Source organism: Syzygium oleosum, unplaced genomic scaffold (assembly GCF_021117445.2).
Source record: "Syzygium oleosum isolate NSW1041296 unplaced genomic scaffold, Sole_v2.1 Sole_v2.01, whole genome shotgun sequence".
Lineage (NCBI taxonomy): Eukaryota > Viridiplantae > Streptophyta > Magnoliopsida > Myrtales > Myrtaceae > Syzygium > Syzygium oleosum.
Window position 1 is genome coordinate 2,624,996 of NW_026607485.1, and position 21,337 is coordinate 2,646,332.

General features: G+C 39.0%; 2 protein-coding genes across 2 annotated transcripts; both read left to right on the forward strand.

Moving 5' to 3' along the window:
- Positions 1–1,969: 1,969 nt before the first annotated feature.
- LOC130140284 (uncharacterized) lies at positions 1,970–12,859 on the forward strand. Its single transcript, XM_056319300.1, has 2 exons — positions 1,970–2,221; positions 12,593–12,859. Exons 1-2 carry the CDS (start codon positions 1,970–1,972, stop codon positions 12,857–12,859), a joined length of 519 nt encoding a protein of 172 aa, XP_056175275.1.
- A 6,438-nt stretch (positions 12,860–19,297) lies between these two features.
- LOC115693951 (agamous-like MADS-box protein AGL62) lies at positions 19,298–19,932 on the forward strand. Its single transcript, XM_030621028.2, has one exon. It carries the CDS (start codon positions 19,298–19,300, stop codon positions 19,853–19,855), a length of 558 nt encoding a protein of 185 aa, XP_030476888.1. The 3' UTR covers positions 19,856–19,932.
- Positions 19,933–21,337: the final 1,405 nt, after the last annotated feature.

Sequence of the window (21,337 nt, forward strand, 5' to 3'; positions counted from 1 at the left end):
CTCATTGCTGTAGTGCAAACCATTTCAGATCCCTGACCCCGACCTTAATCATGCCGCCACCTCATCATTTTGGGGTCCCTATGCATACGGTGCATGAGGAGACCGAGTATCCAATAGGTCCAAATCAGACTTACATTAGGCACCTCACTATAGTCTAGGTGGATGTGGGCCCTTGAGGGGTAGGTCGCGACAATTACCTCTAAACCCGCCCCATCGAGTTCGGCCCTCGAGGGTAGGTCGCGACAGGCTTGGCGACTCCGCTGGGGACTAGGTTACAAACCTAAGTGGATTAAAGCCGTAATAAACTTGTTGGTTGTTATCTCACTTGTCTACATTTTATAGCATCGACTGCATGTCGAAGTCGCGTGGAAAATGAGGTTAGTCCACTAACCATGTGTTAAATGGTTTTGTAGGTGAGAGACATAAGGGGTGGAGTGAATGCAAACCCTTTGTTTTGTAGGTGGCGTTCGGGTGAATGTCGAATGTATGAGATTATATTGAAGCGTTGTTTGCTTTAGATTTAAATGCATGTTTACTTGCTTTAGCACGACACAATGCACCCACGTCCCGCGGTCTAAAACCCTGGATCGCTTTAGGGCACCTTTAGGAGGTGTTAAGAGTGGAATCCACATGTGAATGCATGTGGTAATCCATTCTTCAATACCGCTCATCTTGATTAGTAAGAAGTGTACCGACCGACGTTAGTAGCGGTGGGTAAACTCTTCTTATCTAATTAAGATGAGGACCTTAAACCTTTAGAATCCTACCCTTAGATGTCAAACCTCACATGTCCTCATGCGATGTGCCGATGTGCTTGCCATTTTTTTTCTTCGTGGTAAGGTTGATTGTATCGTTTTGCAATTTCGATTACGCCATTTCAATTCCACGTTATATTTCTTTCTATAATGCGTGGTGATTAATCTCGATGCCCCAAATTAGGGTTAGTCAAAATGGATATGTCGGAGATTCGAATCATCCCCGTACCTAGAGCTCTCGTGGTCATGTGGGAAAGTTTTGAACCAAAGCACAAGGATTACGTGGAAAAGAGAATTGGATATCTTCCCGCACTTTTATACGTCGAGCCTCGTATCGCCATGATTAAGGCATTGTCTCATTTTTGGAACTCAAAGACATCGACTTTTGTGTTTGGTCAAAATGAGTTGACCCTTACAATTGAGGAGTACGATATTGCCATTGGAAGAGTCGAGTCTTTTGGTCTAGTTAGTCCTCCGATAGATATAGATCCAATAACTCTTTTGAGCCAATTCTTAGGAGTTGACATTCTCCAAATCAAAGGCGTCCTTAGAGGAAATTCCAATGCACTCCCTTTCACATTCTTAGAACGACATTTTTCTAGCTTGCCAAAAGAAGCGGGTAATCAAATTCCTCGAGTCTTTCTCTTAGCATTCTTTGGTTTTGTGGTTTTCCATTCACCAAAAAGACCATGGACCCTTTGGTAATTCACATTGTCAATCAAGTGTGTATGTTCAAAAGATTTTCCAATATGATCCTAGGTGAGACCTTCGTATCACTCAATAAGTTCAAACAAAACAGAAATGGTATCTTTAGAGCCCCAATAGGTTTACTCCAAATTTGGTTGGTCTCTCACCTCAAAGACTTCGGTTTGAGCTTGAAAATCATAAATGTGTCCAAAGATATTCATCCTATCTCACTTTTCCGAGAAAAGGAAGAAATCTTTCCCTATTGGTCATTCTCAACTTGATTTAACTTTTCCAATAACCTTGTTCCAAATCAAATCCAATGGCATGTTCGTTGGCTTGGAAATCCCGAGGTGCGCCTTAATAACGGATCCGACAACCCAATCCTACTTTTGGGTCTAACGGGGTCTACGTCATATTACCCTTTTAGGGTGATCCGTCAATATCGCGTGCTTCAAAAGATTCCACCATTTCTCAAGCTGGGGTTATATCATTTTGACTATCGCAAAGATGTCATCCAAAAGGACCAAATGGCGGATTTGAAAGAAATGATCACGTCTATCATTGATATGTGGTACAAATGCCACCCGGAGCCGATTCTCATTACCGATGAGTCAGAATTGGAAGGAGAAATGAAGATACATCATGCATTGCCGGATTACATACACCGTCGTCTCGAGCCCGAGCTTAAAGTGGATCTCCCTAATGTCCCCGAGAAGCCAACTCAACAGCAAGCTATAGCCACAAGAGCTCTTAGGGAAAAGGATGAGGCTTTAGCCGAGGTTGAACGTTTGACCAAGAAAACAAACGAATTCGCCTCGCACCTAAAGAAGATCCATTAGGATTTTGGCTATATTCCATGATGAAATCTCCTTTCATGTAATTTTCGTTTTATAGATTTGATGTATAGGATTTCCTTTTTACTCATGTTAGTAATGATGTAATAGGATTCTCCTTTTGTTTCTAGATTGATGTATAGGGATTATATTTCACGAATTTCGTTGTAATTAGTGAAATTTCCCTTTTATGTGCTTTTCCGAGGATTCCAATGGAACATAGATGGGGCATCTTGATTAATCATCGCGTGTTACCCCTTCAATTGTATAATTTCTTGTGAAGAAATTTTGATAAGAGATCATTCACATGGTATTGGGATCATGAGAATATTTCTTATCTCTATTTCATCCAAAGAAAATATAAAATTGAAGGGTTTTATATTTTCATCTCAATTCATTTTCCGTATACTAACTTGATTTCTGTTTTTTTAAAGAACAAGGTACTAAAATATGGCTGAGACACGTTCAATTATACGCACCTGTCATCAAGCAAAGATGGAGAACAAAGACACTCAAGTCTGAGTAACTAATGTGGAAAATCGACTGGATGAAATAATCGCCACATTTGCAGACTTTGAAGCATTCATAACTCCATTGCTTCCGACCAAAATTGCACCCACTCTTGAGGATCTTTAGAATCAAGTAAACGAGATGCGTGAGATGATGATGCGTCTTATGGATCGTGTAAATCAAATGACTATAGAATTGTCATCCCTTTCCATGCCGAAAACGATTGGTGTTCATTCAAAGGGTAAAGGAAAATGGCCTTATGAAGAACAAGCATCTGAAATTGAACTATCTTCTGGAACTGGAGAATGTAATCAAGGACATCTTGACAAAGTGGACGTAGTTCGTATTCAATCGCGTCATGACTCCAATAAGAAGCCACGTAGGCATGGCCCGCTTCGTCAGTTTGCACCCTTACCAAAACCACTCTCTCAGTTATTGCCTATGCTTTTGGAAAAGAGATTGGTGGCTAAGGAAGTTCCGAGAGAAAAGCTTCCAAAGTTTACTGGATTCGATATGTCCAAGACATGCGTGTATCATATGGGAGAAAAAGGACATGATGTTGATAATTGCTTGGTTCTTAAGGTCAAAATTCAAAATTTGCTTGATAAGGGGATTCTATCTTTTGGGAATGCCGCATCAGAAGTACGAAAGGAGCATGTCATCCTGGAACTGTGAACATGATTGACGTTGCTAAGCTACATGGGAGCACACTCACTTCTCCCTTGGTGTAGAGTACAACATGCTTAACTAGTTCTCATTTTATGCATTTTTGTTATTTTGTTCTTTCATTCATGTGTGTGAACACTTGGATCTTGAGCCGTTGATCCAAGGTAGTATATGTTGTAATACGGCCTTATCACTTTCAATTCAATAAAAGCATATGCACGTTTTATTAATAACATGTGGAAGTACACCAAACCAGTCCTATGATGATACTTTGAGGATTGGACTTCCGCACGCTTCCTAGTTTCAAAGATTTGTGGAACAAGGATGTCCGAGGATATGAGGACTAAGTTCCTAAAACATTTTCTGGCATGGTTTCAAAACCAATTTTTGGGGCATATCATGAATGTGTGGTTAACCCCCCAACAAATTTTGAAGATTAGATTTTCAAATCAAAATGGACCAAAGGATTTGAGGGTTAGATTTTCAAATGACTTTTGAAATTGTTTTCAAAAATGATTTCCAAACAATCATGCATAAATTTGGCTTCTATTTACCTAATCAAAATGATCTCAAAGAGCAGTGTCTCAAAAAGGTAAAAGTACTCGTTCCAATGAGAATATCTCGTATCTGATTTGACTTGTTCATCCGTTTATCTTGTAGATAAGGCGTCAAGACGGTTGACTAATATGGACGTGACAAAAGGATGATGTCATCATCAAAGGGAGCATTTCATTTTCAAGCTCAAATTTATTTAGAATCCAAATTGACATATCTTTCCTTTACATGAAGGTGAATAAAAGAAAAGATTCAAACAATAGACAATGGAAATCAAATAAGGAAGAGCATTGAACATACCAGATTCTTTGAACGCAAAAGTGTTCAACTGGGGCAAATGGCTTTAGTACAATCAACTAAGTTGTCAACGATCAAGAAAGCTCAAAGAGTCGTTTACATGGACTCAAATGAAGGGTAAAGCTGTATCGGTTCCAATTTACCTCTTCTGATATCATTTATTGACTCAATTTCCTTTCTCTTGATAGGAAAACATCGAGCAATGGAAGGAAAATACAAGGGTAAAGTTGTGTTGTTCCGAGTTGTCATCTTTCAAAGGATATTCATTGACATGATTGCCTTTGTATTCCTGTAGGATCAATTGTCCAACCTAGAACAAGTATCCTTTTCCTCAAAAATCTTTCAAGAAAAAATATTTCGAACAATTCTAAAAAATGAGCTTTCAAAACCATTCCATTCCAAAACCTCTTGGATAAAAAATTTCGGTTTCATGATCAAGGTAAATTTGAAACCATTGTCTTCAAATGCTTTATAAAACAATCAAGTCCTAGATGCGGAATCTTAGACACATTGTTTTGAACTAAAAAGATATTCCAAGTTCAAATTTCAAATAATCGTAAGAGAAATTTGAAATCATTTTTTTCAAGAGATCTCAAATGACATTCGTCAAATTGTTCATTCACGCATTGGTAAACACATCATGCATCAGAATTCCCCACAGACGGGAGATTTAACTAAATGATCCTTTGAAAAAAGCAAAAAGGATTTCTCAAAAATGCCAAATGAAAATGCCTAGGATGATAAAAGGCAAACCTTTGATCAAACACGTCCTTATACACATTTTGAGAGAATTGAGCGAAAAAACCATGTCCTAGGACATAAGGTTCGTTCACATTGAATACATGGATTGAAATGATAAAAGGCATTTCACTTCTCTATCCTAAACACTCATTTTATCCTTTGCTAGCCACTTTGAGCCAAATAGGGAGAATTTTCAAAATACCCCTGTCAAGAACCACCCCACATTGGGGTAAGTTAGAAGGTTGTGGTTGATCATTTTTGGAGCAAAAAGATTAAGAAAGATTTTATTGCTTTCACTTGCATCAACCTTCTTGTGGTAATTTCAGGTGGATCTTTATGGAAGCTCGAAGCGTCCCAAAGTGAAGAAGAGCATTCTTTTCTTCTACCCAAACACAATTATCCCTTGCTTAGCCAAATTGAGCCTTAAGCATGTTCATTTCAAAGTCCAAAATGTTGATTATCTCCCTACATTGGGGCAATGCATATGATTTACCAAGGAAATTTAGAAAAATTAGTGAATATGTATAAAGTGTCTCGAGAGTCCAAAGAGCTCAAAAGATAATATTAGGGGGCATGAAAAAGCAGTGTGCCTGGTAAAAGTAAGGCCGATGCCCATGAAAAAGAAAATGTATCAAAAGCAAAAAGCAAAAGCAAAAAGCAATATGCTTATGATGAAAATGAAATTCCCATTGCAAAAGATGCTTAGAAAGAGCAAAGCTCTTGTGTTGCAAGAAAAATGAACTCTCGAGACAATTTGGTTTTCAAGAGTCAAATGATGTCAAATTTGGATGATTTGGTAATGATGCCAAGATAATCATCATTTCTCTTTCAAACCTCTTTTACAAAATTTCAAGCCTTTTGAGCCTAACCCAAACCGACATTACAACCCTCTCCGAAGTCTCTTCCGATTGGGATGGTTTGAGTTGACGTAAAGATTTCACAAAGAAGCTACCGCTAGAAGGAGTGGAAGTAATCCTATCTTATCTTATCTTCAAGGTTCTTGACTTGTAAACCCGCTGAAGATATTGATGGTATATTTCTTTTTTTGGCCTCAAAGCAAATACCCTTTGTGTAAGCCCATGACCAAGCCTATATTACGGTCCTTTTGAAAGACCTTTCTGATCAATCAATTTGTATTCAATGTGAACGTTTCCGAAAACCCTTGACATAGGTTCGTGAGGCATCACCAGTGAGAATTGAATAACTTTCCCACATCAATGAATGGGAATCAAAGCCTTTATGAGAGCCAGTGCGAAAGACCTTTTTTATTAGGTTATTTCTAATTTGGCATTTTTTATCTAACCTCTTTAAATGGTTATTCAAAGATCATCTTGTTAAAATTTCCTCTTAAGGATTTTGATAATCAGTGCCTTTTACCAAAATGTGAATAATACCGTTTGATTTGTTGTTAAACAATCCCGGAACTTTTTTCAAAATATCTTTCCCCAGTGGATCGGTTTTTGGTCAGCCTAAACCATAACTCCCATTTCGGTTTTTGGTCAGCCTAAACCATAACTCCCATTTCGGTTTTTGGTCAGCCTAAACCATACCCCCCCATTTTCGGTTTTTGGTCAGCCTAAACCATAACCCCCATTTTCGGTTTTTGGTCATCCTAAACCATACCCCCATTTCGGTTTTTGGTCAGCCTAAACCATAACCCCCATTTTCGCTTTTTGGTCAGCCTAAACCATACCCCCATTTCGGTTTTTGGTCATCCTAAACCATAATCCCCATTTCGGTTTTTGGTCAGCCTAAACCATATTCCCATTTCGGTTTTTGGTCATCCTAAACCATACCCCCATTTTCGGTTTTTGGTCAGCCTAAACCATACCCCTCATTTTCGGTTTTTGGTCAGCCTAAACCATAATCCCCATTTTCGATTTTTGATCAGCCTAAACCATACCCCCATTTCGGTTTTTGGTCAGCCTAAACCATATCCCCATTTCGGTTTTTGGTCAGCCTAAACCATACCCCCCATTTTCGATTTTTGGTCAGCCTAAATCATATCCTTCATTTTTGGTTCCTGGTCATCCTTAAACCTTGTCCTTAGGTTCTAGGTCATCCTTAAACCTTGTCCTTAGGTTCTAGGTCATCCTTAAACCTTGTCTTAGGTTCTAGGTCATCCTTAAACCTTGTCTTTGGTTCTAGGTCATCCTTAAACCTTGTCTTAGGTTCCTGCTCATCCTTAAACCTTACCTTAGGTTCTAGGTCATCCTTAAACCTTGTCCTTAGGTTCTAGGTCATCCTTAAACCTTGTCCTTAGGTTCCTGGTCATCCTTAAACCTTACCTTGGGTTCTAGGTCATCCTTAAACCTTGTCTTAGGTTCCTGGTCATCCTTAAACCTTGTCCTTAGGTTCTAGGTCATCTTAAACCTTGTCCTTAGGTTCTTGGTTATCCTTAAACCATAGATTTCCTATAAAACCATTTCTCTTTCTTTTTCTTCCTTCATTCCATCACATGAGAGAGATAAGAGAAAAACACATGAATGAGCTAATAATCCAAATGGTCAATGCTAAGTGCTTCAGGTAAGACTCTGGTCAAATATCTTTGTCTATAGTTTCTTTTATTTCCCAAGTGGAGTCGACTAAAAATTTGCAGGTGCCAATTGGTCTTTGAGTGGAACCTCTTCGAACTCCCACTCAAAGAGGGGCAGCTGTTGACACCTAATTTTTAGCCAACGCGTCATTAAAAATAGAAAATTCGAGATTATGGTTTCCGATCGCGACGGAGCTCGTTTCTTGAACAAAAAGTGTCATTTTTTTAATTCTGTCTGTTGGCTTAGCCTCTATAAACGATTTTCTATTCATTTCATGCAAAAACCCGAAAAGTCAAACAGTTGACTTTTGAGTTGACTTTTTGGTCAACCCTTTGATCAAAAGTCAACCCTTGGTCAAATTGGGGCTTTTCGCATAAAAAGATTCCTTTTAAGTCCAATTTCACTTTAGAAGTGGAAATTTCAGAAAAATTCAGAGATTTGATCATAAAATCAAGCTCCTAGTGAAAAGTCAACTAGGGTTTGACTTTTGGTCAAACCTTTGACCAAAAAAATTGAAAAATACAAAAATCCAAAAATCATCTTATTTTACATTCAATTTACCTTTGGCATTTGAAATTTTACAAAAATCGATTTAGAATCAATTTTTTCCCAATTTGCGGAATTTGGTTCAAATTGGCCAAAAATGAAATTACTTCATTTCTAGTCATTTTTTAGGTTAGTTTCCTTCATGACATTTGATCTATAGGTCATCTTATATTCAATTTTGGAACCAATTTTGTAATTCAAGCCAAACACAAAAACCCCCAATTTTGGCCATAATCAGTTATTTGGATTGATTCTTCATGATTTGCACAATTGAGGCACGAATGAGCCTAATTTCTTATATGAAGTCCAAATCCAAAATCAATTTTGGAAGATTCACATGAATTTGAGTCAATTTGATCAATTTAGTGATCTAATGATTAAGAAGTCTAAGAGTAATTGATCCAATTAGTGCAATTCAACTTGACCCACTCTAGACTAATATTCAATTTGATGAATTGAGACTCAATTTGGTTAATTGGACTTCAATTAAATTTGTTAGTCTAGCTTGGCCATGCAATTACCCAAATTCAAGAGCAATTGAGACAAACAAGTTAAATTGGATCAATTTGTGCATCGATTCAATCCAATTTGATTGAATTTGATATTGATGGGGTCAATTAATCATGATAGAGAACAAATTGTACCAAATCGGAACAAATGGAATCAAGGATTGAACTAGTTCAATCATGCCAAATTCGGGGCTAACCGGCTCAACCCGGTTTGATTCAAATTGAATCGGTCCGATCAGACTGGCCATTTTCCGGTCGAAAATCCGGCGATTGACGGTCCATTCCGACTAGCCAAGGCCGGCCACATCCTTTTGAGCCCAAAAATGACAAAAATGCCCTTAATTGAAAATTACGAAAATGCCCCTAAGTGAAAATTACCAAAATACCCTTCATTAAGGATTAAGCAAATTAATTAGGGGATAAGCAAATCAATCATGGCCATTCATTTAGAATTGATCATGTCCATCCATGATGCCATGTCACCAATCCTTAGCCCTTAAAGAATATTCTTAATCATTAAGGATGCATTTTAGGCCATTGGATCAATCTAAGGGCTAAGATTCAAAGTTGAGGGGAGTATATAGTGTTTTTTCCCTCCAAAATTTGGGGGGGACACTCATTTTCAGATCTGGATTCTCTCTCCTCTCTCTCTCTCTAAACTCACGTTCTCTCTCTCTTTCTCAAAGCTCACGCATCTCTCTCTCTCTCTCTCGTTCTCTCCCGGTCACCGGCCATCCCTCCTCATCGCCGGTCATTTTCCGGTGGATCACCGCCTCACCGTCGTCCCCCACGGTGTCACGAGGTCAGTCGCAGCACCAGCCCAGCCTGCTGGTGGCCGGAGCTTCTCATTCCGGCGAGTTTACCTTCACGGCAGCATCACCAGTGTTGCTGCCGGTGATTTGATCCGCCGGTTCAAGCGGTTGAACCGGCCAACCAGCGTTCCCTCAGGCGATCCAGAACCTCCAGCAGTGTTCCTCGGCGTCTTCATGTGGCTGTGGTGGCCGGTTTCTCGTTGAACAGCCACCGGATCGTGCCTTTTGATTTGATTCTCTGTTATTAGTTCACTTGTGCGAAAACGAATCGATTCTCACTATAGTTTGTGCAATCTATTATCATAGGTTGGCCGATCTTTCCGAGACTTCTCCGTGCTGTTCTTGATCTGAATATGGAGGCCGGATCGCTCGATTGTGCGTCGGGGCATCGTTAAACAAGGTAAGTTCACTTGAATGTGGTTCTGTGAATTCGTATCCAGGTAGACCTGCATGTTTGAGATGCTGATTTGAGCTCGTTAATGTCGAAATCTGACAAAGTGATGAACTAGAGAATCGTAAAACGCGTCTCAAGCTTCGATTTGATATATGGCATGCCTCAATCGGACTTAATTTTTTATGTCAAAAGACTTTCGGAAGTTAGGATCAGAATCTGGATTGTGATGTTCAAGTCTGTTCTGATGATTTCCTGATTGACGTTGTGCTGTTTGATGATTTTTCTGATTTTCTACGATCATTTTTTGAAAAAATATTCTTCATGAAAGTTGTAAAACACATCTTAATATATTCATCATAAAATTTTCGTAAAATTCCAAGCATGTTATCCCGGTACGATCTGCAACGTCATTTATGCATGATTCGGGTGACAGACTAGTTTCTGATTGACCTTCGTGTGTTCTTCGATTTTCATAAATTCGTGTGTTCAAAATATGGAAAACTTTTTTTCAGAAAAGTTCACACTGAGATCGAGATCTTTCTATTGATACTAATTTCATCAAAATCGGAATTCATTCGAATTTTCAAAAGGAATTTTCATTATCTAATCAGTATCTGTGTTCAGATCTGATTTTCATTCCTTTGGAATCCAAAAGATGTTTTTCCGAATTTGATAAAGTTAGAGTCCTCTTTTGCAAAAAATAAAAATTAAAAAGTCGTTCATTGGGGTCTCATTATGTTGACTGCAAATTTTGAGGGCCTAATAGCAATTTTTGGAGGATCAATTTGCTTAAAATTTCATAAAAGGTCTTCTCGGGTTAAAATTTGATTTGCAATTGAGTCCTTTGCAAAAACCGAATTTTATAAAAAATTGGAGGACTTTTCAGAAAAAACTCAAAACATGAAATTTGTTGCACACGAAGAATCCTAACTTCCTAAAAATGTTCATGCGGTTTTGATAAGGTTCGTTTTTTTTCCCGCCATTATTTTGAAATCCTTAACAGAACCGAGTCCAGCCTGTCACTGAGATCAAATTTGATATTTTCGGGAAAATAAGCTTGGATTTAGAGAAAATGGCCTTCTTGAATTTCGATCCTCATGTCATAACCTTTCTAATGACACCTGAATCATTTCATTTGGACGTCATTAGGGTGGTTAATCACATCTGAACAGAAGCAATCCGAATTAGATAATAACTGAATAAGTGGTCTCCTTATGAAGCCCACCTCTCATTGTTTGATTGGCTTCGAAATAAGGCCCATGGGCCTGAATGCGTGCTTATTTCATTGCTATGCATGTGTTTGTTAGATGAATGTTAGGCCCGGTGCACGTTTGGCGGGTAGTCCATTGTGGTCACTTAGAACCCGACTTTAGGGGTTAATTGATATGAGTTGCCGTTTTGTGAATGCAAATGGTAGCCTGTTATCATTAACCATTGATCAAATAATATTAGATGATTAGGTGGGTGGTGAATCGAAATGCATGAAAAACAAAGGCCGACCCCGAGGCCCGTGCTTGATTAGTGAATTGTTTGCACCATTGTTTTTCTTTGGTTATTCTTTTGGACATTGTTTGCCGCGAATGTATGTTGTGAATGTAAACGCCGACACCCGAGAGACGGTCCATGGGAAGATAATCCAAAATGGTGAAAGACCAAGACGATTGACCGATGCCCAATCCGGTCTCAATTTGTATTCATTTAATGATGGCGATAGACCGATGTCTGATCCGGTTTCAATTTTTATTCAATTCATTCATTCCCGATCACGTCTCGGGTTTTCAATTCGTGTTGTAATAAACACCCGACGAGTTGCGGGTTTTTTACTTTCTCGCACTTAGAATTAGCTCGTCTTTTCAATACTTTGAGTGTTTACTTTACGTAATGCCTTTCAATACAATCGTTTCTTTCTTTCTTTTCTAGACTAAGATAGGATTAGTTTAGAATCTTAAATGAAAACAATAAAAACAAGATGCATGATTATGGACCAAAACTTTGGCATGAAAATGGTAAAGAACAAATGCATGACAACTTAGATAACAGCCATGTTAAGTTTAGCGGTACCGAAAGGGCGTTAATAGAAATATTAACATAAGCTAGTCCCCGAACCTTTGATCTCTGGTTTTCGTAGAAACCAATACGAAATTCCCACGTATTGGTTAGGTATTCTAGCCGACCTCCGACCTAGGCTAGTGGCAACTCCTTAAAAGATAAAATTGATCCTCTGTCCCGCGAGGTATGAATTAGGGAAGATTCACGTTCATGAATAATGGACTGTACGGATGAACCATCTTTTATGATGTACCGTATAGACCGTTTCTTGAACAATTACCTCTAAACCCGCCCCATCGAGTTCGGCCCTCGAGGGGTAGGTCGCGACAAGTGTGCATGAGAATTCTATTATGTCGATTACTAGATTGCATGCTGGGACTCGTCTGGGTATGCATTGGCATATGTGGGGTATAGGTTGTTTGTTTATTGAGATTTATTCTCATTGCTGTAGTGCAAACCATTTCACATCCCTGACCCCGACCTTAATCATGTCGCCACCTCATCATTTTGGGGTCCCTATGCATACGGTGCATGAGGAGACCGAGTATCCAGTAGGTCCAAATCAGACTTACATTAGGCACCTCACTACAGTCTGGGTAGATGTGGGCTTAGAGGACTTGCAGCGCCACACTTACCTGGCCTGGTTTTATCGTGACGGGTTGGAGCTAGTTGGCCCAATCCGGGGTTTTGAGGGATAATAGCACGGCAATGAGGATGCCGTGGATTGGGAGCCTGGGGACGTGTATGCTCCTGATGGAGAGATTCTGGATGCCGAAGATCTCCCGGAGAACCTTGGTCCCGAACCCGTGTCTGCGGATCTCGAGCTCGAAGAGGAATTTGAAGAGCCCGAGCCTGTGCCAGAGCCTGTGCCAGAGCCCTTGGAGTCCGAGCACGAGGAAGAGCCGATCGAGATCAACTTTGACATGGAGTCGGAGTCTTCAGGGTCTGATTCAAATTGGGCACCGTAGGAGCATTTGAGTGCTGGGCTTAAAAGCTTTTTGGGAGAGCCCTTTTTTGTGCAGCTAGCTAGCTTACCCTACCACCTGTCCCTTTTTTATGATGATGGTGGATGTTAACCCTCGGAACCTAATGTCTGACTGCTTTCCATTGTTATGAAATTATTGTTTTGTACTATTACTATCCCTCTGTCATTGTCTTTTGTCTGGGTTGTTTTATTTCGCTTCCGCTTACGTATTCATGTGGGTATTCCGTTTGGGTCGGCGACGCGTCCTGGGACATCGCGTTCGATACGACCGCCATAGGGGTGTCGCGAGCCCATTAGGGTCCAGGGCGTGACAGATCGTTTCATAAATACTTACCTCTAAACCCGCTTCATCGAGTTCGACCCTCGAGAGGTAGGTCGCGACAATAGGATCTTTAATATAAATGGGATACCCAAAATAAATAAAAAACCAAAACATGTGATATTCTTCATTATGGCAATTAGATTCTGCATGGAGACATAAAAAACTAAAAGAAGAAGGAAAGTAAATTAAAGTGATAAGTAAACTGGAAGTCCTAAAACTTGACACGAAAGTGCAATCGAATTCTAAAACTTTCAAAAAGTGCAATCAACGGAATCATTTGATTGGACTAATTTGATAAGTTTTAGGACTGGATTGCACTTTTTGAAAGTTTTAGGACTCAATTGCACTCAATTGCACTTTCGTGACAAGTTTTAGAACTTTCAATGGATTTATACCTAAATTAAACTTAGGGCTACCACTTTAAATTGCAATTGAATAGTTGAGGGCAATTTTGTCTTTCTATTAAATACAAGGTGGATTAAGTCATATAGGGGGTGGCAATAGTGTGGCCCTTTTATTTTTCTAAAAGATAATTTGTGGAAGGTGACAACTTGAAGAGATTATGTGACATTCTGAAATTCGACTCATTTTTCGGGATTTATGAAATGATTATATCTTCGATGCATTTTAGTTAAATCTCACTCGGAATTGATCACTCTTGAGAAGACTAATCATTAGGGAATGGCTAACTCGGAATTAAGTATGTGGACCTAAGAACTTGGCCGTGAGTCGACACTTCGACCACAAGGATTGACGAGAAGATATTTTGGACTGCTATAGACCGATCCAAGGATGGTTATTCAACGATTCGCAAATGTTGTATAATTGAATCGCAGGTGAATCCGCTTGACCATTGTATGAATTTCGAACGATCCTAAACCTAATCCGAACGATCGCGTCGATTGGAACTAGTGATTGATCCTCGCAATTATATGACAACCGAGATCGCCATGGCTCAAGTAAACTTAGATGTGGCTCGATATCGAATCGGTCACGAGTCGATACGCGTAACTCCTAAAAGCCGCTCGTTAGTTTGAGACACACTAAAGTTGCATTTAATCGAATTTGATTATTACTTGGAATCCAAACTTGGGAATCGAATTTCTCGAAAGCCACAACTAACTCATTGGACGACATCACATTTGGCGTGGCCAACCTTAAGGCCACTCGAATTTGTCGGAAAAGTGAAATTTGGATCGAGCGTGGAAAATGACCATTCTGCCCCTGGGATTGTTTGAGTTCATTTGAAAAGTGAACGGGCATTTTGGTAAAGTTACTGCTCCCATACTGGCCTAAAATGTTGGACCATAGTGCCCCTCTCTCCTCTTGCTCATTTCCTCTTTTGCCCCTAAGAGTTAGTGGAGTTGACCAATGTGAGCCATTGGTCTTTGATGAGATTGTCTAATTAATCCTAGCCCTTGGATTGAGTCATAGTGGGGGTAGTTGACCCACTCAAGTCACTCAACTCACCATCTCTCTCTCTCTCCTCTCTCTCTTCTCCTTCCCCCACTGACTTTCTCCCTCCCCCCACGCAGCTAACACCCCCATCGACTCCTCTTCTTCTTCTTTTCCTTCTTGGCTTCTGCTCTTGCTTCGTGTCTTTTGCTTCTTCTGCTTCTGCTTCTGCTTCGCTACTGCTGCTGCTTCCATTTCTGCTTCTGCTTTCGTTTTGCTTCCGCTGCTATTCTGTCGACCTTGTTGCTGCCCCTTTCCCCTGAGTCATTATTATCTAGACTTGAGGAAAGTCGCTTCCTAACCCTTGACTAGGCTAAGGGGTTACTAATGGACATGTTAGGGGTTGATTCATGGCTGTGGATAGTTGGTTTAGTGGTTAGATGAGCTTGAATTGCTGAATGGTTCATGTTGGTTGATTCTCGGATTCGTTGCTGCTATGCGTCTGTGTTTTACTATTTTTGTGGAGATCAATGTTTACCGAATTTTAGGAAGTGTTCTTCATGGAAGTTAACCCTAACATCTTGAAGTATGTCATATATTAAATCTGGAATTTTTGGAGACCTTTTTGGGGTATTTGGAAGTTCATTTTCGGACCATCACCACTCTGCTGAATTTAATGTTCACCCGACCGGCGTGTCTTTCTAAATTTTTATAAAATTTTCCAGGTCTCTTTTCAACAAACTTCCTTCATAAAAGTTGTCAATGGAACTTTTTTATATGACATATAAAAATTTCAAGGTTTTCCAAGGATATATGGGTACTTATTGAAAGGGATTTATAAGGCCAAACGGTCTACCCTAGTAGGCTAATTTTCGATCTGACTTTGGGTGACAAAAAAAGCTGTTTGCAGCCGGAATTGGATTTCGTGTCCTCATAAAAAAATATTTATCAAGATGTTTTCGATGATATATCCAAAATTCATAATTTTTGGAGCTGAATTAATATTTATTTCAAAAGATTTCGATTACTGTGCAATTGCCAATTTTAAGCCGATTCTGTGCAAATTTGATTTCTCTCTCCCGGGAACTTTTCGATGTGGTTGTTGCACGTGAGGGAGTGACTGATTGTGAAGGTGTGTTCATGGCTTTAATTGGTGGAACCATGGCTGATTTGGTGGGCATGTAAACTGATTTGCATCGTTGGTGATTGAGCACATTCGAGTGATGTTTGAGCGCGTGAATGACATGGAATTGAATGGGTCATGTGGCATGTGTGATTACCTAAGTGCCCTGATGCGTCTTTACGCGGGGAAGAGATAATAAATAATGTGACGAAGTGTACGTGTGATCACTTAAGCCCTGATGCGTCTTTTCGCGGAGATTGAACCCGTCTTGAGCCGTGTTATGCGGGATGATGCTCGGTAAAGTCGGAAGACCGCCAGCTGGATGTGTTTTATGATGGATGTGCCACGGGCCTGATGCGTGTTACGCAGATCGTGACTAATCTGAACGGAAAAGCGGGTGCATGTTGTGTATTGGTGTATGTGGTGCATCGAGACTGAGATGTGATCATGTTCGGATTATTGCTATTACACGTGCATGTGTAAGTCTTATCTAGGATTGTACGTGCCCGTGAGTTATTGCTGCATTATTGCGATTTGACTAACATGCAGGGCTTGTGTATGTTCCGAGATGAGGTAGGGATGTCTGTGTTTGTCACGACATGTTGATAGTTTGAATCTCGTGCTTAGACTTGTCCGGTAGTACGTGTTGGCCTATGCGGGGCTTAGGTTGTTCACTTATTGAGACTCGTTCTCATAGTTGATTGTGAACCATTTCAGACCTCCGACCATAACTCTGCCACCTCGACGTTTTGGGGTCCCAATGCATATGGATCATGTGAAGACCGAGTATCCAGTGGGTGTAGATATGGCATACATTAGGCATTTTACTACAGTATGGGTAGATGAGGGCTTAAAGTTCTGGAGGCCCCACCATTTACTAGCCTAGTATTACCGGGTGGGGGCGGAGATCATTAGCCCAATCCATGGCTTTGAAGGTCCCCACCACGGCGGTGCGGATGCTATGGATTGGGATCCCTCTGAAACTTTTGCCCCGGATGGCAAATTCATCGACCCTGAAGACCCTATCCCTAAGCCGAAACCCATGGAACCTGATCCCGAGTCGGAGCTTGAGGAGTTCGAGCCGGAGGAGGAGCTTGAGTCGGAGGAGGAGCCCGTGGAGGACGATGACATGGCTGAACCTAAGACGCCGCCGGGGTATCGTGAGGACGAGTGATCGGTGTAGTAGCCCGTCTTTTGAGGAACCCTCTTTTGGTATAGGGAAGTTAGGCTACCCAACCACCGCCCCTTTTTGATGAACGTGGTTTGATGTTAGTGGCCTAGTTTAAGGTTGTGTAAATAAATGTTGTAAGTATGCCAAATGTATGAATATGTTTGTTGTCATGTGATCGAGCGTGTTTCTTACTATCCCGCCTTTGTGAATTGTTATATGGGGTGTTTGAATTCGTTTCCGCTTGTGCATGATCGTTAGTGTTTCTCTAAGTTGGTGACGAGTCCTGGGACGTCGCACTATTATCGACCGTGGCGGGATGATGCGTGCCAGTGGGGATCAAGGCGTGATAGATTATCCCAAAACATTGCATACTATATTTGATATTACTATCCCCTTATAAATAGGTGCATGCTTTTCCTTGTATTGCCACCAACATCACTATCATGACTTTACTTTCTTGCAATACCTTAGATTATGATAAGGCAAAATACCAAAATTGGCATAGAGGCAGTAAGGAAAGAATTCCCAATATGTCAATTTGAAAAAGACACCTCATTAAAATTCATCATTTGTGAAGTAGCAATTCGATAATGTGAAATAGTTTTTATATTAAGTTGATCTTGTTTATCGAAACAGTTTTATATGAAAGAGCAATATAAAATAAATAGCAAATATATATATGTCAGTTGTGGCATAACTTTTATGGTAACTGGCAATTTAATTCCTTCAAAAGGTCGATATGTGACGTTGTTATTGTATACCATATATTCGAAGCAATTTCCATGTAAAGAAAATTAAGCATTTGGCCATAAAAAAGGCTGGCGTTATTTTCACTCTCTTATTGGCTCCTGACACTCGCTCATCACATTAAATTGACTATATTATCCCTTACAAATCTACTCTCCATTTAAGATTATTTCTTACCTTTTCTAAGATTATTTCTTATCTTTTTTTCTTCTTTTTCTTTTCTTTCAATTTTATCAATAGACAAAATTACCCACATCCCTTTCAAACAACTATTTTCATGCTAGCCGTTTCTTCAACAACCATTACATTTAACATCCTTCATGTTTGTATGCATCTAAACCTATTATGCCAATAATTAACTTTATTTCCCTAGATAATCCTCATGATGGTGAATTTTTCGACTTCGATTTTTGGTACAAAATTACTCAAAGATTGAATATTTAGGTTGATGAATGCATTACACAATTTACTCATCTTTCATTGTATTACTTTTGAAGTGTAGTCACTATAGAAGACAATATTGAAGAGGATCCAAATTGCTTATATATATATATTGATGATGAAATGCGAATGGAGAACAACAATTAATCATGGCATGGAAAATATCATGCAATGATGGCATGAAAGATAATTAAATATTGGACTATCATATTCACTTAATAAAATGAAAGTTGATCAATTAAAATACACTAACTACAATATAATGACACATGTTAAAGTTACGATTAAACAAAATGTGTACTAAAACTGGTAGATGATTTTTGTTAGTCTTACTTGTGCTTAGGTTATTTTTTAAATATTAGTTTCCTCATGCAAAAAAGGAGATTATACAGCTCATTAACATAATAATTAGTTAGCCATCTACTAAATAAACTGTTTTACGAAAAAGAGGGACACCAATTTTGTTCCAAATGAAGAAAGAAAAGGAAAAAAACCAAAAAAAAGAAAAGAAGCCAACAAATAATTTAAATCAAGAGTGGGCCACACATTTAATTTTAATAAAGGTTATTTGAGAGGATCATGGGTAGTTTCGTCTCTAGCAAAATTTAAACAAAAGAAAATGAAGACAAAAAAAGGTAAGAAATCATCTCAAATCAAACGTGGGACCTACAAGGAATAATGTAGTCAATTCAATATAATCAAAGGTGCCAGGAGCTAATAAGGGGGTGGAAACAGCGTGGGCCGAAAAAGATTCTCAATCTTTTATTACAAAAAATGGTGATTACAATTTTATGTTATCTTCAAATCTTACTTTCCTAATTAAGATTTTTGCCCAATTTATGCTTCCAATGGAACTTTTGTTTTAAATGTCTTACTAAAAATACAAATTTCAATTTGGCTTCTTCATTGTAAGGAACTTATTTATAGAGAAAGGCAAAATATGGTGAGAAATACAAAGTTGAGCCTTAAAATTATGAAAACATTTATTTCATGCACATATTGGAAAATCAACCTTTCCATTGAATAATTCTTACTTTTTGTGAAAAAATAATTTCATGGAAGGTGACAACTCGAAGAGATTATCCCAAAACCTTGCATGCTATTTTTGACATCACTATCTCCTTATAAATAGGTGCATTCTTTTCATTATTGTCAAACCGCATATGATAATACTAACATAAGCTTACTATCTTGCATTTATCCTAGATTATTCTATTTAATCATGGCAGGTAGACGGACAAGAGGACGTCAAAAAATCGAGATGACACAAATTGAAAATGAGGATGATAAGCTCATCACGTTCTCCAAACGTAGATCTGGCATCTACAAAAAAGCAAGTGAGCTTGTAACCCTCTGTGGTTCGGATGTGGGAGTCGTTATATTCTCTCCAACTGGGAAACCCTATTCATTTGCTCATCCCTCTATTGAATCGACTGCAAATCGATTCCTCGACCAAAACCCTCCACATAATGATCGAACTGACACTTTGGTTGAGTCCTATCGTCGACTTAGGACTAATGAGCTCAATCAACAACACGATGAGCTCGTTAAGCAAGTCGAAGCTGAGAAGGCACGAGGTAAAGTGCTGAAGCGAGTGACCGAAGGACAGAACGGCGAGGGATGGTGGGAAGCTCCCGTTGAAGACCACAACGTGGAAGACCTCAACCAAATGAAGGCACAAATGAAGGAGCTTCGGCGGAATTTGTGGAGTTCCATTAATCGAAGGAATCAAGGAGCTACAACAATTCAAGGAGAAAGTTCAAATCAGAGAAACCCTTGAGAAAGTCAAAATCATGAGCTACATCAATTCAGCGTTGACTTTTGTTTGATTTGTACTTGACATATGATGAGAGATTTCGGATAATATTACTACATATTTCACATATACCTTTAAGACATTTTTGTTCGCAGACTTAAAAATCTAGAATAGATTTGTAGAGCATATGTCAAGTTTGACATGTTAGCGAGTGCAATTCTTTAAATTTGTCTCAAGTAGGGTTTGAAATTTCATTTTCTTGGAAAATTTTACTTACGGAATTTTCTTTGCTCAATGAAAAGGGGCCGACAACTCCTTGGATTTTTTGTGTTTACTTAATGTACGTGATCCTATCCTTAGAGAACTTTCATTTGGAATAAAAAGGAAATAAAGCTACTGCTGAAACGCCTTTTCCCTCTCCCTCCTATTTTCACACAGCTTTCTTCTTCAATCTCCATAGTGGGGAGGGTTTGAGTTAGATCTCTCCCTCCCCTCCCTTTTTCCTTTTTCTTTGGCTGATTTGATTCTCCGTTATCTTTTTCTGGCTTTCCTCCCGTTTTGAGGAGTTTTCTCTTCTAATCTAGTCTAGATCTAGAAGTTTCTCTCTCCTATTTTGGGGAGGTATCTATCCTGATCTAGTCTAGATTTGGGGTTTTTTTGAGTATGAGTTTGGGGTTTCTCTTTTCTCAGGTTTTGTTTGTGTACAAGTCCCATTTCGAAGGAGATCATAGGAGTTTCTTGAAGGTTTCGCTCTCACAGGTGTCAAATTTGTGCGTGTTCAACCTCGTTACTTTGCGCGGCAATGGTGTTGGGGATGCCGAACCTAGGCTCGGACTGCCGAAAGGTAAAGTTGTAGCAACAGATGGAGATCTCGGTGTGTATTCATTATTGAAGACGAATTCGGTGATCGGCCGCCAATTTTGGTTTGAAGAAGTCTTAGATCTACTCTTTAAGCGCGTGACCAATAACCTTGTTCTGATGATTTATTGTTTTGTTGTCTTGGTTTGCAGTTAGATATCTCTATTGTATATGCGTGGAAATGAATAAAATGTTTCTTTGACAACAAAAATGAATAAAAAGGAAGCTTTAATTTGTTTTGCTTCTAAATCTTGGTTCTAATATCTACATCATAGTTTTTTCATGCTTATATATACATATATATACATATATAAATATTCATATGTCCAAAGCATTGATACTTTCCCAGATTAAAGATCCAATGAAACTCGCACTTGTACTGATGCAAAAATTAATCAAATCATAAAATAGTACAAAAAGGAAGTCAACTTTAAAATAGGATGACTGACATGGATGGTTCTCGAATTTTTTTGTTCAATCTAGTCATTGAACTTTAAAAAAAAAACACTCCATGTACTCCTCGCATTAAAAATCCCAATACCGTTAGATGCCATGACTATAATTTCTGTTAATTTGAGATTAGATGGTGGCATCGACTTGGCTTATATATGTATGTATATGTATGTATATAAGAAAAAATAAATAAAA

Excerpts from the sequence above, each read along its gene's own strand:
- LOC130140284 (XM_056319300.1), top strand. The coding sequence starts at position 1,970 with ATGGCGGATTTGAAAGAAATGATCACGTCTATCATTGATATGTGGTAC. Across the intron at positions 2,222-12,592 it reads AGGATGAGGCTTTAGCCGAG|CACGGCAATGAGGATGCCGT; the intron begins GTTGAACGTTTG and ends GAGGGATAATAG.
- LOC115693951 (XM_030621028.2), top strand. The coding sequence starts at position 19,298 with ATGGCAGGTAGACGGACAAGAGGACGTCAAAAAATCGAGATGACACAA.